This window comes from Rhineura floridana, chromosome 10, assembly GCF_030035675.1.
Source record: "Rhineura floridana isolate rRhiFlo1 chromosome 10, rRhiFlo1.hap2, whole genome shotgun sequence".
NCBI classification, from domain to species: domain Eukaryota; kingdom Metazoa; phylum Chordata; class Lepidosauria; order Squamata; family Rhineuridae; genus Rhineura; species Rhineura floridana.
In genome coordinates this window covers 76,445,640-76,461,840 of record NC_084489.1, presented here as the reverse complement: position 1 = coordinate 76,461,840, position 16,201 = coordinate 76,445,640, and the positions used below count along the sequence as shown (strand labels likewise).

The following is a 16,201-nucleotide window of genomic DNA, read 5'->3' as shown; positions in this document are numbered from 1 at the left end:
AGGGGCACTATCCCTAGTAATAAATAAAATGAACTACACATTCAATTCACCAATTAGTGAAGTTGTTAATAAAGCCAACAGATACAAATTAAGAGTGTTAAGATTAAAAGGTTAGAAAACTCACAATGCAAGAAATACAAGTTGGAAAAAGGCAACCATGGTGATATAAAAGGGTTAGGCTCTCTGGTCAAACACAAATTTGATAACTGGTTATTGCACAAACTGACAAGCATACTTTCACCTCATCACCCCAAACACCTTTTGGCACTTTGGTGGTATGCCGCATTCACTAACATATCACCAATAGCATCTCATCTATTTCCCATTTTAATTACAGGCAAACTATGAATATAAAAACCAGTTACCTCCTTTCCTCTTGTATCTTCTGATAATGAAGTAGGAAACAATATATAGAATAGCAAACAGAAGAAAACAAATCTGAAAGAGAAAGTTTTAGAGTGAAGAGGTTCACATATAGCAAGTGACAATTTAGTTTTCAAAAACAGCAATGTATGACAAGTTACAATAAATAGAAATAAAATGTTACACCTACAGTGCAACTACTAATATGCAATGTTTACTTTACTTGGGCTATTTTTGCAGCTGTTCCTAAGTACTAATTCTACTGCTGCAAGGGTCACACTTACAAAGGTACAACGGTGAATATTCTTAACTAGTGAAAATATATTTATCAGGCCAGGTTGCAAAGGTATCAGTTCATCATTATTCAGGAACAGAACATTCATAACAACATTGCATATTAATATAAAATGACTGCTGGACTACAGTTTCCTTTGAGCGTGCCAGCATAATTCTCAACTTCTGTTTGCTCGTATAACACATCTGCAGATATAAGAATCTGGCAACTTCCCCAGAAAAACAGCAGGGATGCAATACATGAAGACTGGTAATTAATTGTATAAGCCCAGGTATTTTTACAGAATCAGGCTTGTGAGAGAATAAACTATTCAGCAAAATGGTATTCTGTTATAATAACCATATGTATTTATTTCAAGCATTAATATGTAAAGAATTGCTATGCCCAGAATATAATGCAGGAACATAAAATAAATATGAACAAAGGAAAAGTCAAGGGAATGTTTTAAATCACTGAACTTCCTATAGTGGCTTCACAATCTGACAGGGACTCCCAATCCAACTATTCAAATTCGTAATTTAGGGGATGCCAACTCCCAATCATATTAATTCACTCAGGTTTGCAATCCTATACATAATTACCTAGGAACTTGCTTTTGAGTAAGCATGCACAGAATTGTGCTGTTAAGCTCCAGTCAATGTTAAACTCACCCCACCCCCATCAATCTGTGGGTTTACAAGTAAGCAAAGACTCCAGGGCTTAGGGCTGCAAAAGACATCACGCACCTCCTCAAACCATGGGGGAAAGTTTAAAGATGGCATTTTCTTTTTGTATCCAAAATTAGCAGTTTGCGCCATGTGGAAGAAACCAGTATGGCTTCCTTCTAACGATGACTAGCAACTGAAGAGAGTGATCAACTGAAATCAGTGACAATGCATTTTTCCCAAATGATTTTTTCCTTTTTTACAACCCTACCTTGAATTTTCATTTTAAAAAATCTTATCATTGTCATCAACATCTATACTAACAGAGAACTCAGGTGCCAAGTTATTATAGCTATGTCACCATAGGAAAACATATTTATGAAAAAAACCTAAGGGAGGTAAAAATGTTACACTTTTTGACAAGTTAGGTATGTTTTTCTGATGTATGTACTCATATACATTTTTTATATGTCAGGTAATATTACTCATATACATTCTCTCTTCATAAAAAGTCCTTAATGCCTCCTGCCAAGCTTCTAAGTATAAATCCTTTATCTTTTCTTGATATGTGTGAGGAATGCATGTTTAGCTTTAAAAAAAGATGGTAGGAAAGAAGCAACAGGCTTCCATTACTGGTGGAAGATGGATATCAAAACCCAAAATACCTAATCTCCTCAGGACTATAAGGAACAGTCCACAGTCAGGCCCCTGTAAGTGTGACCTCAGTCTGGAAGAGCACGCTAAGGTCAGCACATACCCAATCATGGGTGTTACAGAACTAATGTCTCTCACTGACAGCTTGTGTGAAAGGAGAATGCTTGAGCAAGTGATTCCCTGATGAGTGATCCTCCTACTGGAAGGGTGGGATAGAAATCTGATTAGAGAGACATACATACAGTAGGGCCCCCCACTCATATGGCGGGTTACGTTCCAGACCCCCGCCGAAAAGTGAAACCCACCAAAAAGTGGAACTCCGTCAATAAAATGGCACCCGACACCCAAAAAACGCTGTAAAAGCGGAACAAGCGCTGTATGAGTGGGGCCTTACTCTAATTGAAAGCTGCCGTATTAGCGGAATGCTGAAAAGCGGGCTGCCAAAAAGTGGGGCCCTACTGTAATCTAAGAGCCTGACCAGAAGATATAATCTTTTGGGCACGATGGAGGCAAGGACTCTGCAGCATAATGCATTGGATGCCGCAATCCTGTTTCATCGTCCCACATCCTCCTCAGTAGGACTCTGAACTCCCGGGATGGGCATCTAGCAGACAGAACATCTATCCCTGGTAATTATTTTATATTATTTTTTAACACTTCTGATTCTCTGCAGTGTTGGGGGGGTATTATGAGAGCTCTTTGATTTTCTGAATTTTATTCAGTTAGCATGGTTTAGTTTTCTTTCCCTCATATAAGAGCCTTGCTACAGTTTGGGGGTTTTTTTACGTTGGGCTTTATGCACAACAAAGAATCCCAATGAAGCGTGAATGCTGAGTGGTGGAGGGGACAATGTAAACCAGGAGAATGGAAAAGAACATGGACTGCCAATGTGATGCCCTACAGATGATGCAGACTACAATTCCCAGCGTCAGACAGCAGGATGATCAGATATGATGGGAGATATAGCCCTCTATTCCAGGGCTAGCACCAGGTTGGCTAGCCCTAGAATAGAGTATCCTGAAAGAAGACATAGTTGACTTGATGAAATACTTAATAGGAATGCTGCAACATTTTGTTGCAGGGTTAATTTGTCTCTTACTATAATTGAAATATTCCAATTCAAAATGTGATCAAAAATGTGACATGAAAGGTAGTCCTGCCTCTAATAATGAGAACCTGTGCAATGTAATGTTGCCCATGGACAACAATAGCCACATGCACAAATTCCACCTTACTGTTAACCACGATTAGTAGACACTATGTTGGTTTAGGAAAAACACTGAACAATGGTTTGGCTTACACGTACAAGCAGTGTGCAATGTGCTTATTAATAGTGATATTCAAAGTACAATTGTACCTTAAATCCCTCAGTAGAAAAGCAGGATATAAATTAATAAAACAAAAATAACTCTTTTTTAAAATATATTTTTATATTAAAGTGGAGTTTTACATTAAATCCTCATAGTGTATTTGATCCAAATACAAAATGCTTCCCCCACCCACCCAGCCAAGCATACATCAGGGCTTACTTTGACATAGATTGCATCTTAACAATATATTAATTTGCAATTTATGTTGACTGTCATCTTATTCACTGCTTTCACCCAAATTAGCCCTCCCTAAATGCCAATGACCAGTTAGATCAAATGACTGGTCACATCAGCACTCTGCAAGCCAACACTTGTCAGCATATAGCACTCCCTTCCTGGTTCAGGTCGTCTTTCCAAACACTCATCATTAAAAATCGCAGAGTGCTTTCATTATCCTTCGTTCTCAGGGTTTCAGGAATTTCCTGGAGATACTGAAAAACCAACTAGAGGCTTGTTTGTGCAGAGACTGTTTTAAAATACATTATATAGAACTAACTGGCTAACACATTACATTCTCATGCAAAAATACTTATAGATTAAAAATGACTTTGCCAAGTTCAGTTTCACTGGAAGGAGGGTTATATCTAATTCTGAAAGAACATGTCTAACCAACAATGATAGATCTATTATTCCAAATGAAATCAGTGTGATTTAAACACGGGATAAGTGTGCTCCACTTTTCTTTCTTGTTTTTGCAGAGAATACCTAACTCTATGTAGGGATATCCACATGCAATCAGTTTCTGCCTTTCAACTGGGGCTGTCCATAATTTCATCACTGATCTTCAAAATGCATTTTTAGTACAGATCAGGTAAGGGGTCTCAAACAGTTTCTCAGGTGATGCTATAAAGGATACTCAGAAACATTCCCATTCCTCACCTTTTTCATGTGCTAAACCTCTGCCAGGGATCTAACTACAAAAAGATACAAGTGAAATTAATTCTGTGTTTAACAGCATAAATAACTTGCTAGATTAAACAAAAGGTCTATCTACTCCAGTATCTCATCTCTAATAGCAACCAACCAAATGCCAGTAAGATATGCTGTCAGCTGCCATCTCTTATTACTTACAATAATTCATGCTAGGTGATTTATCTAACCATTCTGCAGTTCACAGCAATTTACATGCAATGTGTTCTGTAACAGGGCAAAGACAGGATGGCAACGCTATGATCACATTCCAAGCATACTGTGTGCAAGCAAGGACCAAAAAATTCCCATGGCTAGGGCTTGCAAAAGTAACACTGTCTGATCCCTACATCTTCTCAGTCATTCAATGCTACACTTTAAAAAGTTGGTTTAAAAAATTAAAATAAAGGTAAGCCTAAAGCAATCAAAACCCTAAATCTCCTTCCCAATACTCAGATGGTTCACAATAGCAACATACTGCTTTAGAAAAAATGCTAGAAATCATGCCAAATGATGCAGGACTGATAATAACCCATAGTAAGCCAATAAATGCCCCAGAAATGAGAGGCACTATGATAAGAACAAAAGAAGCCTATGGTGGGAGAATTACAGGAGACCCCGTGCAAAAGGAGCAAGAGGCTGAAGCTCAATCAAGCAGGGGCAATGAAACCATGCCCCACAACAAGAAGAATAGAGTACCGGTAGTGGGAGACTGTTGAGCCCCAGCTCTCCCTCGAAGGGCAGGGAGGGGGAAGGCATGAGTTGCAGGCACCTCAACTGCCCAAAGGCGCGGAAGATCCAGCTGTTGTTGTGTCTACCCCAGACCTTGAGGCAGAGTGTGATTTAGTCACCCTGCCAATTCCCACGGATGACCCAGCCCCCCTTGGGGACAACGCTCAGCCTTCAAGCACCCCCACAGAGTCGTTATGGGAGGATTCCGAGAGAGCAGTAACTCCTCCTTCACCAAGCCGTGAATTAGCAGTAACTTCCCCTTCGACTCGCAGTAACTTAGAGACGTCTGACGCTTCCCAGCCCTCTACTTCCTTGTCTGTTGATAAGGACCCTGTTTCGTCAGACGAGCCCGTGGAGGCTCGCCCTCCCCACCACGCTCCCGACGGCGGGAAAAGCGTACCAGGCAGAGGTGCAAAGCAGTGAGAGATTGCGCTCCAAGACTTTCCCTATTTAAGTCTGCTGCGTTTGAGGGGGGGGCGTTGAGTCAACTTTCCTTTTACGTCGCAGAGCATGACTAGAGAAATGTTAGGGATTTCTAGTGAGTTATTGTAGGGTTTCTATGAAGTGCACTTTGTGATGCGTCCTTCCCTGGCTCTCCCTGTCAGGTTCCTACCTGCTCGTGGTTACTGCCTGTCTCTAGGCACCACCAGGGACTCCACCAGTCCGGACCTCTCTCTCTTATGATTTCTCTCCCCGCTCTAGCACAGATCAACAGATCCCCCTGCTAGGCAACCACCAGTAACGTCCCAATACTAGTATTCCCAGAGACTCTGAATACTGGTATTGTTATTCTCTTCACCGCTGCCACCATTTGTTACAGTTCCCCTTCAGCCTTGGTCATTACCTTACCCTCCCTTCTGGTCTGTGAAACCCCAGCCAAGGATCAGGCCTTTGGTAAACCAAATTAAGTATTTATTACAGATAACAAAGCTAACAAGATTAACAAGATTTCTTCTTAAGGCACATAAGCATATGGTTTTACTCAATCCTAATCCGAACTCCACCTCCCTCCTGGTAAACAACTCTCTAAACCCCACCAAGCAATCCACTCTTTCTCTTCTCCCCCCAGATTCCACAATTCACCACCTCACATTCACCCAGATTTACCTGTCATCCTTTCATTTATACTGTCAGCCATTTTAAACATTCAGCCAATCATCAAGCATTCTACTGCCTATCCACTCCCCCTCCTCTTTCACTACTTACCATGTATACTCTAAACAACCAGCACTTACCATATATACACTAATATATAGGAACATCACACACTTCTTTTGATGTTTCTGTTACTTTAATAAAACGAGATTTAATTGCACCCGTGTCTCATTTTCGTGGTTCCGACTCTGGACGGGACAGAGACTCCCTACTGCGTGGGATCGAAACCCAAGTATGCAGAGAAGATCAGTGGACTCACCAGGTATGCTGTCTACCAGGAGGACGGATTAGAGATGTGACGGAAGGGTTGCCATCACTCATCAAGCCCACCGACAGGTATCCCTTTCTCCTCATCCATGTGGGAACAAATGATACTGCCAAATGAAGCTATGAAGAAATCACATCAAACTTTGAAGCTCTGGGAAGGAAACTCAAGGAATTGGGGGCCCAGATAGTTTTTTCATCCAACCTTCCAGTACTTAGAAGAGGAGTAGAAAGGGAAAGAAAAATACTCAGTGTGAATGAATGGCTACGAAGGTGGTGCCAACGTGAGAGATTTGGATTCTGGGACCACGGGCTATGCTTCCTGGAAGATGGACTGCTGGCAAGTGACAGGTTGCATCTCACAAGGACTGGAAAGAATGTGTTTGGCCACAGCATGGACAAGTTCATCAGGAGAGCTTTAAACTGAATCCTAAGGGGGAGGGAGATCTAAACTTGGTGGTACAGACTGATGAAGGCTTGTGCACAGGAACAGGAACAGAGAGATCGGCTCTAATAGGGCCCAGTAACAGTCCTCAGACAAATGTAGTAAGGAAGCCAAGCCACAAATCACATGGTCTTCAATGTCTGTATACTAATGCACAGAGCATGGGAAACAAGCAGGACGAGCTTGAACTCTTAATACAGGAGGGTAATTACGACTTGATACGTATAACTGAAACTTGGTGGGATGACTCCCATGACTGGAATACAGCAATTGAAGGATACAACTTGTTCAAAAAGAACAGAAGGAATAAAAAGGGAGGTGGAGTCGCGCTATATGTTAAAAATATATATCCCTGCACAGAAATACAGGAAGATGAGCTTGGTAGCTCCACCGAGAGTATCTGGATTAAAATTTAATGGGGCAAGTAATAAAAGGAATGTGGTGCTTGGAGTCTACTACCGACCACCCAATCAAGGAGAAGACGAGAATGTAACTTTTGAAAAGCAAATTGCCAATGTTTCAAGGAGGCATGATATAGTAGTAATGGGGGACTTCAATTATCCCGATATCTGTTGGGAGACAAACTCTCCAAGAAATGTCTGACTTGTGTTGCAGATAACTTCCTCCTACAGAAAGTGGAGGATGCAACCAGAGGATCAGCTATCCTGGACTTGATTCTAACCAATAGAGATGATTTGGTGGATGAAGTGGCAGTTACGGGAACTCTGGGAGAAAGTGACCACACCATACTTGAATTCTAGATTTTAACAGAAGCAAAAGCTGAGAGTAGCCATACGCGCACCCTGGACTTCAGGAAAGCTGATTTTATTAAACTCAGAACAATTATAAGTACGGTTCCATGGCAAGCCACCCTAATGAGAAAAGGAGTCCAAGATGGGTGGGAGTTTCTAAAAAAGAAAATTCTAAAAGCGCAATGGCAAGCAATTCCAACAAGGAAAAAAGGGGGGAAACAACAGAAAAAGCCAATGTGGCTTCACAAAAAGCTTAGAGATGACCTGAAAACAAAAAAGGACACATAGAGGAAGTTGAAAGAAGGCCAAGCCACAAAGGAAGAGTACAGGCAGGTATCACAGAATTGCAGGGATGGTGTCAGGAAGGCTAAAGCTGAGAATGAGCTACAGTTAGCGAGGAATCATAAAAGCAACAAAAAAGCTTTCTTCAGGTACATCCACAGTAAAAGACAGAGAAAGGAAATGGTGGCACAGCTACTCAGCGAGGATGGCAAAATGATAACAGATGACAAAGAAAAGGCAGAAGTGTTCAATTCCTACTTTGGTTCAGTCTTCTCCCAGAAAAGGTCTATGACTCTCCCGGGAAACATGAAGTAGAAGGGACAGGATTGGAACTTGAGATTGATAAACAGTTACGGAATACCTAATCACTTTGAACAAGTTCAAATTGGCAGGGCCAAAATAAACTGCATCCTAGAGTATTGAAGGAACTGGCTGAAGAACTCTCAGAACTGCTGTCTATTATCTTTACAAAATCGTGGAGGACTGGTGAAGTGCCGGATGACTGAAGGAGAGCTAATGTTGTCCCTATCTTCAAAAAGGGCAAAAAAGAGGAACCGGGGAACTACAGACCAGTCAGCCTAACATCAATCCCTGGAAAAACTCTGGAGCAGATTATAAAGCAGTCAATCTGTAAGCACCTTGAAAACAATGCAGTGATTACTAGAAACCAACATGGATTTATGAAGAACAAATCCTGCCAAACTAATCTTATCTCGTTTTTTGATCAGGTAACCTCCTTTCTAGACTGTGGGAATGGTGTGGACATAATATATCTCGAATTCAGCAAAGCTTTTGACAAAGTGCTCCATGATATTCTGATTAGCAAGCTAGCTAAATGTGGGCTAGATGGAACAACAATCAGGTGGATCCACAGTTGGCTCCAGAATCGTACTCAAAGAGTGCTTATTAATGGTTCCTTCTCAAACTGGGCAGAAGTAACGAGTGGGGTACCACAGGGTTCGGTCCTGGGCTTAGTGCTCTTCAACACTTTTATTAATGACTTGGATGAGGAGGTACAGAGCATGTTTATCAAATCTGCAGATGATACAAAACTGGGGGGCACAGCTAATACCGTGGAAGACAGAAAATTCAAGGGGACCTTGATAGGCTGCAGCATTGGGCTGAAAACAACAGAATGAAATTCAACAGGGATAAATGCAAAGTTCTACACTTAGGAAAAAGAAACCAAATGCACAGTTATAAGATGGGGGATACTTGGCTCAGCAATACGACATTTGAGAAGGATCTTGGAATTGTGGTTGATCACAAGCTGAATATGAGCCAACAGTGTGATGTGGCTGCAAAAAAGGCAAATGCTATATTAGGCTGCATTAACAGAAGTATAGTTTTCAAATCGCGTGAAGTATTAATTCCTCTCTATTCAGCACTGGTTAGGCCTCATCTTGAATACTGCGTCCAGTTCGGGTCTCCGCACTTCAAGGAGGATGCAGACAAACTGGAACAGGTTCAGAGGAGGGCAACAAGGATGATCAGGGGACTGGAAACAAAGCCCTATAAGAAGAGACTGGAAGAACTGGGCATGTTTAGCCTGGAGAAGAGAAGACTGAGGGGAGATATGATAGCACTCTTCAAGTACATGAAAGGTTGTCACACACAGGAGGGCCAGGTTCCCTTCTCGATCGTTCCAGAGTGCAAGACACAGAATAATGGGCTCAAGTTGCAGGAAGCCAGATTTCATCTGGACATCAGGAAAAACTTCCTAACTGTTAGAGCCATACGACAAAGGAACCAATGACCTAGAGAGGTAGTGGGCTCTCCGACACTGGAGGCATTAAAGAGGTAGCTGGACAGCCATCTGTCAGGAATGCTTTGATTTGGATTCCTGCATTGAGCAGGGGGCTGGACTTGATGGCCTTATAGGCCCCTTCCAACTCTACTATTCTATGATTCTATGAAACAGAAGCCGAGACAGATGAAGCTACTTCCACAGGTGCTAGAAAAAGCCCTGCCACAATTATGAATACACACGATGATCCTTCACGTGAATTTTTCCACGACATGGTTTATTTGACAAAGCATTTGACAAAGCGTTTGACAAAGTCCCCCACAACCTTTTGATTAGCAAACTGGTCAAAAGCGGACTAGATGGAAATACTGTCAGGTGGATTCACAACTGGTTGGAAAACCGTACTCAAAGAGTGGTCGTCGGTGGCTCTGCTTCGGACTGGAAGGAGGTTTCAAGTGGAGTGCCACAGGGTTCTGTTCTGGGGCCGATACTCTTCAACATTTTTATCAATGACTTAGATGACAGGGTGGAGGAAAGCCTTATGAAGTTTGCGGATGATATGAAACTGGGAGGGATAGCTAACACAATGGAAGACAGGAATAAAATCCAAAGGGACCTGGATAGACTAGGAAATTGGGCTGAAATTAATAAAATGAAATTCAATAAAGACAAATGCAAGATTCTGCATTTAGGCCACAAAAACAAAATGCACGGGTACAGGATGGGAAATACCCGGCTTAGCAGTAGTGCGTGTGAGAAGGACCTTGGAATTGTAGTTGATCGCAAGTTGAACATGACCCAGCACTGTGATGCTGCAGCAAAAAAGGCAAACGCGGTTTTGGGCTGCATAAACAGAGCTATAGTTTCCAGGTCGAGGGAAGTAATAGTCCCACTATATTCTGCATTAGTCAGGCCTCATCTGGAATACTGCGTTCAGTTCTGGGCGCCTCATTTTAAGAAAGATATAGACAAGTTAGAGTGAGTTCAGAAGAGGGCGACGAGGATGATAGCTGGTATGGAGAACAAGTCTTATGAGGAAAGGTTGAAGGAACTTGGCATGTTCAGTCTGGTGAAGAGAAGGCTGAGGGGTGACACGATTGCACTCTTTAAGTACCTGAAGGGCTGTCACATAGAGGAGGGTACAGATTTGTTCTCTGCTGCCCCAGAGGGTAGGACTAGGTCTAATGGTTTTAAGTTGCAGGAGCGCAGATTCAGATTGGACATTAGAAGGAACTTCTTGACAGTAAGGGCAGTTCGGCAATGGAACCGACTGCCTAGGGAGGTGGTGGGATCCCCTTCGCTGGATGTCTTCAAGCAGAGGCTGGACAGCTATCTGCGGGAGATGCTCTAGCTGTGGATTTCCTGCTGTGAGCAGGGAGTTGGACTCGATGGCCTACAAGGCCCCTTCCAACTCTATGATTCTATGATTTGCATACACAACCCACAGTGAAAGCATACAGACATGGTTATATAGTGAAGACTATGGAAAGAGAATATGCAAAAAAAGGCTTACAATTATTAAAACAAATGAAGGCATGGAATTCATCAGGGAGGCTCCTTTCACCTATCTCAAGGCCTTGGCCTCCTTCCAAAGCACCCACAAGAAAAAGGAGACTGTTCCTTGTCTTCTCCAAATATTATAATTTATAGCAAGGGCAGCCTCAGATATTTTAATCATAAACAGAAGAAATTGCTTTTCACATTCACTGTGTGGTGAGCAAAGCAGAAACTTGTGCTTGTTCTCCATAGTGAGATGCAAAAGTTCTAGACTGTGCAGGAAGTGAAAGTTACTTATCTTTCCTCTTGCTACCATAGTTTCGAATACCTGAAGTCACTTTAGGGTGTTATTGCTTAAACTGGAGGGTTCTTTACTTTAACTCCATATTTTGAGCCATAAAACATTAGTAACAACATACAACAAATCCTCACTAACTCCCAAAGAAAGCAAACTGCTTATTTAATGCCCCTAATTGTTTTTCAATGCCAGCTACTGCCCATTATAGCACAGCTGAACAACTTATCTCATAAGCTCCTAATAAATTCGCCAAGCAATGAATGTTGATTTTGAACCTTGCATCCTCCACTTCCAAAGTGCAGAAATACTATCATGCAGATCCTCTCAGATGCCACTCACACAAACCTCCCTCCAAAAAAAAAATGTCAAGAAGGTTGCTTCATGGTATGACATTTAAGGAATATTAACTATCTACTGGTATAAAATCTGGCTAATGTCAACACCAAGCATACAATTTACATTTTCTGTTTGCATCTGAAAGAGCTTAAGGGAGCAATATTTTGGTATTGATAATAAATTGAATGCTGATAAGTACCTAAAAATTTTCAGTGTTCCCATCCTTACACAGAAATGGACTGCAGAAAACCCAATGACCTAGAGAGGTAGTGGGCTCTCCAACACTGGAGGCATTCAAGAGGCAGCTGGACAGCCACCTGTCGGGTATGTCTTAAGTTGGATTCCTACATTGAGCAGCGGATTGGACTCGATGGCCTTATAGGCCCTTTCCAACTCTACTGTTCTATGATTCTATATTTTGTGAAACTGGTTATCTTTTAGAGCTTGGGACTCATGATACAGTACAACCCAAATGCATAGAATCTACAGCAGTGCCTTTCTTAAACAATCATTTGCAGTGGTATAACTGATAGGTCAGCATGGCACTGCCATTGCAAAACACATTAAAAGGTTTGACACCATTTATAACAGTTCCCCAAATTGAAAGCAATAAATATAATTATAATTAGCAATCTTTCTTCTATACAGCAAATGGCAACAGGCTGATTCTAATGCAGGAGTATACTCATAAGGAAATGCTTGTGTCATTCAGGGCCATTTGGCAACTAAATAAATACTAACACAGTACAGGAATACCCCGCATTAACGTACGCAATGGGTCCAGAGCGAGTACGTAAACCGAAAATGTACTTAAAGTGAAGCACTACCTTTTTTCACTTGCATCACCACTGTGCCACCTCTCCTTCACATGGAGCCTCAAAGCCCCGCACTAAAGCCTCTGCTGCTGCGCTGCCATGCCTCTCAGCTGATCACGATCGCGCCGCCCAGCTGATTCGCGGTTGCGTCTCTTTCCACCCCCCACCGAAAGAACAGGCCACAACCAAAGGTTAAGTGTCCGTTCTTGCAAAGTGAAGTACGTAAACAGGGGAACACTCTCTCTCTCTCTCTCTCTCTCTCTCTCTCTCTCTCGGGCCTGAACAGGAGGAACAGGAAGGGCAGACAATGCAGTCTTCTCCCCCCACATCCTAAACATAGCTTCTGCCAGGTTGAGTGGGTACACATTCTTTACTTCTATTCTCACTCCTGGAGGCCATAGTTCACTTGGCATAAAAGCCAGCTCTGTTACCCCTGCAATGTCCTCAAGTGATGGAGAGGGGTGGGGCAGAAAACTCCATTCCCAATTAGTTTGCTGCCATTGTGGAGGGAGCAGCAAATCTTTCCACTTCGGAAAAGAATGTGGTTGGTAAATTAAAAGGATTGCACTCTCCATCCTCTCAAGGCTTAGCTTACTATTATTGGTTTTAGAAGTGCAGCTCAGAATGGAAACAGGAAGACATTTATTTATTACATTTCTATTCCATCCTTCCTCTCCAAGGAGCCCAGGGCGGCAAACAATATAGTAGTAAAATAATGCAATTAAAAATAAAATAAAAACCTATTTAAAATATTTTTAAAATCTAAAAAGGGATCTAAAACCATCAAGATCTAATGTATAATAGTCACATAACCTCACAGTGGGGAGGACAGCCTGGCTGGGAGTCCAGAGTCTGCAAGTTCAAATCCCCGCTCGTGTCTCCTGGGTGTCAAGGGCCAACTAAAGATCACCCCACAGTGAGTGGCTCAGGGGTTACGTGCCCTGGCACCTCTGCAGCCGTGGGCAAGCTGCATAGTCCCAAGGAACCGAGTTGCCCCCCAGCTGGCCGTTGCGGACAAGGAAGGGGCTGACTTGTGCAGCTGTGGCAAGCTGAGCAGGCCCTAGCCAGCTGGGGAGGACTAGCCTCAGAGGGAAGCAATGGTAAACCCCCTCTGAATACCGCTTACCATGAAATCCCTATTCATAGGGTCGCCATAAGTCGGGATCAACTTGAAGGCAGTCCATTTCCATTTTCAACCTCATGCCTAATAATTTCAAGGTTGCCAAGAACCGTATCTTTCAGCCATCAAATGCCTGCAGGAATAGGAATATTTTTAAATTCCTCCTGAAAGTTAATAATGAGGGAGACAGACACAACTCCCCAGGGAAGGCATTACACAAACAGGGAACCACCACAAAAAAAAGCCCTATCATGGATCAGTGCCAACCAGGCAACAGCACCAACAAGGCCTCCCTTTCCAATTTGTCATAATGATTACGAGTAAAGCAGAGTGACCATCTTTCTGATGCTGGAAGGATGGTCAATTCCCTGAACTAAGGCCTTCTATTCAGCCTCCCTGTTTTCAGGAGTCACTTCATGTTTAAAATATTGTCCAAAATAACCCGCTTATCTAAAAGCAGTTATTTAAATTTTTCATGCCTTTGTATCCCTAAATCCTCCCATTTGAATATTTCATTTCCCCCTTATTCTTCAGTTCAAAGATTGAGGTTAATTTCCATAAGTACTTTGTTGTAAGTCAGAAAAAGACACTTTTATTTATCAGTTAGAATATATTTATTTTGCAGATTTATAAACCCCTTCTCAGCCAAAGAGAGCCAGTGTGGAGTGTTGTTTAAGGTGTTGAACTACGACCTGGGAGACCACGGTTCAAATCCCCACACAGCCATGAAGGTCACTGGGTGACCTTGGGCCAGTCACTGCCTCTCAGCCTCAGAGGAAAGCAACGGTAAACCACCTCTGAATACCACTTACCAAGAAAACCCTATTCATAGGGTGGCCGCCATAAGTCGGAATCGACTTGAAGGCAGTCCACTTCTTCTTCACAGCCAAACTCTACCAAAGTGGTATACAATTATGAGACTAGACCCAGAATTGTGCAGGGTTGGTAAGGGCACTATTAAAAAGTTGTAGTAGTAGTTATAGCACTCCTTTATTCTACAGCAGGGATGCAGGCCACCCACTGACAAAGGCTGTTTGCTGTTGCCCAAAATGGTGGCAGCCTCAGTGCATGCTGCCACGGCTTGTATTTTTAACCAACATCTTTTTCTCTAAGCAGACTGTCGGCGCTACCACACCAACTGCTCCTCCCATCTTCTGTACTGATTTTAATTTTTTAGAGTGCTCTGATGAACCTTTGGTTTGATCTTTAGGCATTTCATCGCTAGGTTTGGGTTTTTTCCTCCTCAGAAAAGTCTTCTCCGTAACAATTGAATCAATACATAGAATTCATTAGCTAAAATGGAATTTGAACACCTCAGCTAATTATCTGGCTAATTAATTCAGGGTATCAAATGCTTGGGCAATTAATTTAACAATATAATAAACTGACCAATGGACATAACAGCCACTTAACCACTGGAACAAATTAACCTTTGGTAGGACTTACTGCTCTACACAACTTGGTAACTTCTGTCTCTTATCCTTCCTTGAGGAAGTTCAGTAGCAAATTTAATGCATATTTTACGTCTAAGTTAATTTGTCTTTATTCCTTGTCATTTGGAAAAAACTATAAACGACATTCAAACACAAACCACTCAGAAAGGAATTCAGACACAACAAATCAAAAACAATAGCAAAAGATTTGGGATTCTAAATAAGGATATAAGCCAGACTGAACAGCAAGGCGAAAACAATACTGATCAAGCCAGGCAGGAAAACGAAGTGACACTCCGTGGGAGGGGCTAAGGTGAGAGTCCTTTGGAGTGTTAACTCTTTCCTGCCTCAAGCAACGGGTAAGGAAAACAATACTTGGGGGTGTCCTGGTGCCCACTGCAGAAGCAGTTGGATCCACTGCGCAACTCAGTTCCCTATGGGAAACTCTATCACAAAGCTGATTCCTGCAGAAAACAGCTTCACTAGCACCACGCTCTGCACTTTGCTGAGCACAGAACTGCCAAAGTCCTTTACGTTATGATTCCCAGGAGACAAAATGTCAGGTGCTTGGGAAGCACTGCACAAGGGGCTTTGACAGGTGAGTTGGCCCACAGTGTCAGAACAGATAGCGATCTGGCCAGCCAGACAAAAAGTTTCCCTGCTGCTGTGCTAGAGGAAGGCAAAAACAGTGGAATTTTTTTTCAGCTTCATTCCTATCCAGACATGTTGAAGTTGGCACAAATTTTAATATGTTTTTAGCTTAACTGTTGGTTTTAATTATATTTTAATTATATTTTTATTTTATTTTTAAAAAATACCTGTTTTTAACTTTGTCTTTTATTGAAAATTTTAATCTTTGTTTTTTGCAAACCACTTTGAGGTTCTATTTACAATCAAGCAGTACAGAAATTTTGTTAAATAAAACAAAATTCTGAGGTGGCATTTGTACAATAAAACATATAAATAACACTTCCATATATCAAATTATTCATGATACTATTCTCAAGTATAGAACTACACTCATACATCAGCATGTTCATGCAAGCTGAATTGTAATTCATCAAATTTTATCCCAGTGTATTGATTTTTC

At 41.9% G+C, this 16,201-nt stretch overlaps 1 protein-coding gene across 4 annotated transcripts in view; it reads right to left on the bottom strand.

The window, feature by feature from the left end:
• The window catches only part of LMBR1 (limb development membrane protein 1), a 116,347-nt gene that overhangs the window by 91,600 nt on the left and 8,546 nt on the right, over nt 1-16,201 (bottom strand). For all 4 annotated transcript variants that reach the window (XM_061585906.1, XM_061585907.1, XM_061585904.1 and 1 more), the window contains exon 2: nt 366-438. In XM_061585906.1, the coding sequence (XP_061441890.1) occupies nt 366-438 (73 nt within the window). The remainder of the gene's footprint in view (nt 1-365; nt 439-16,201) is intronic.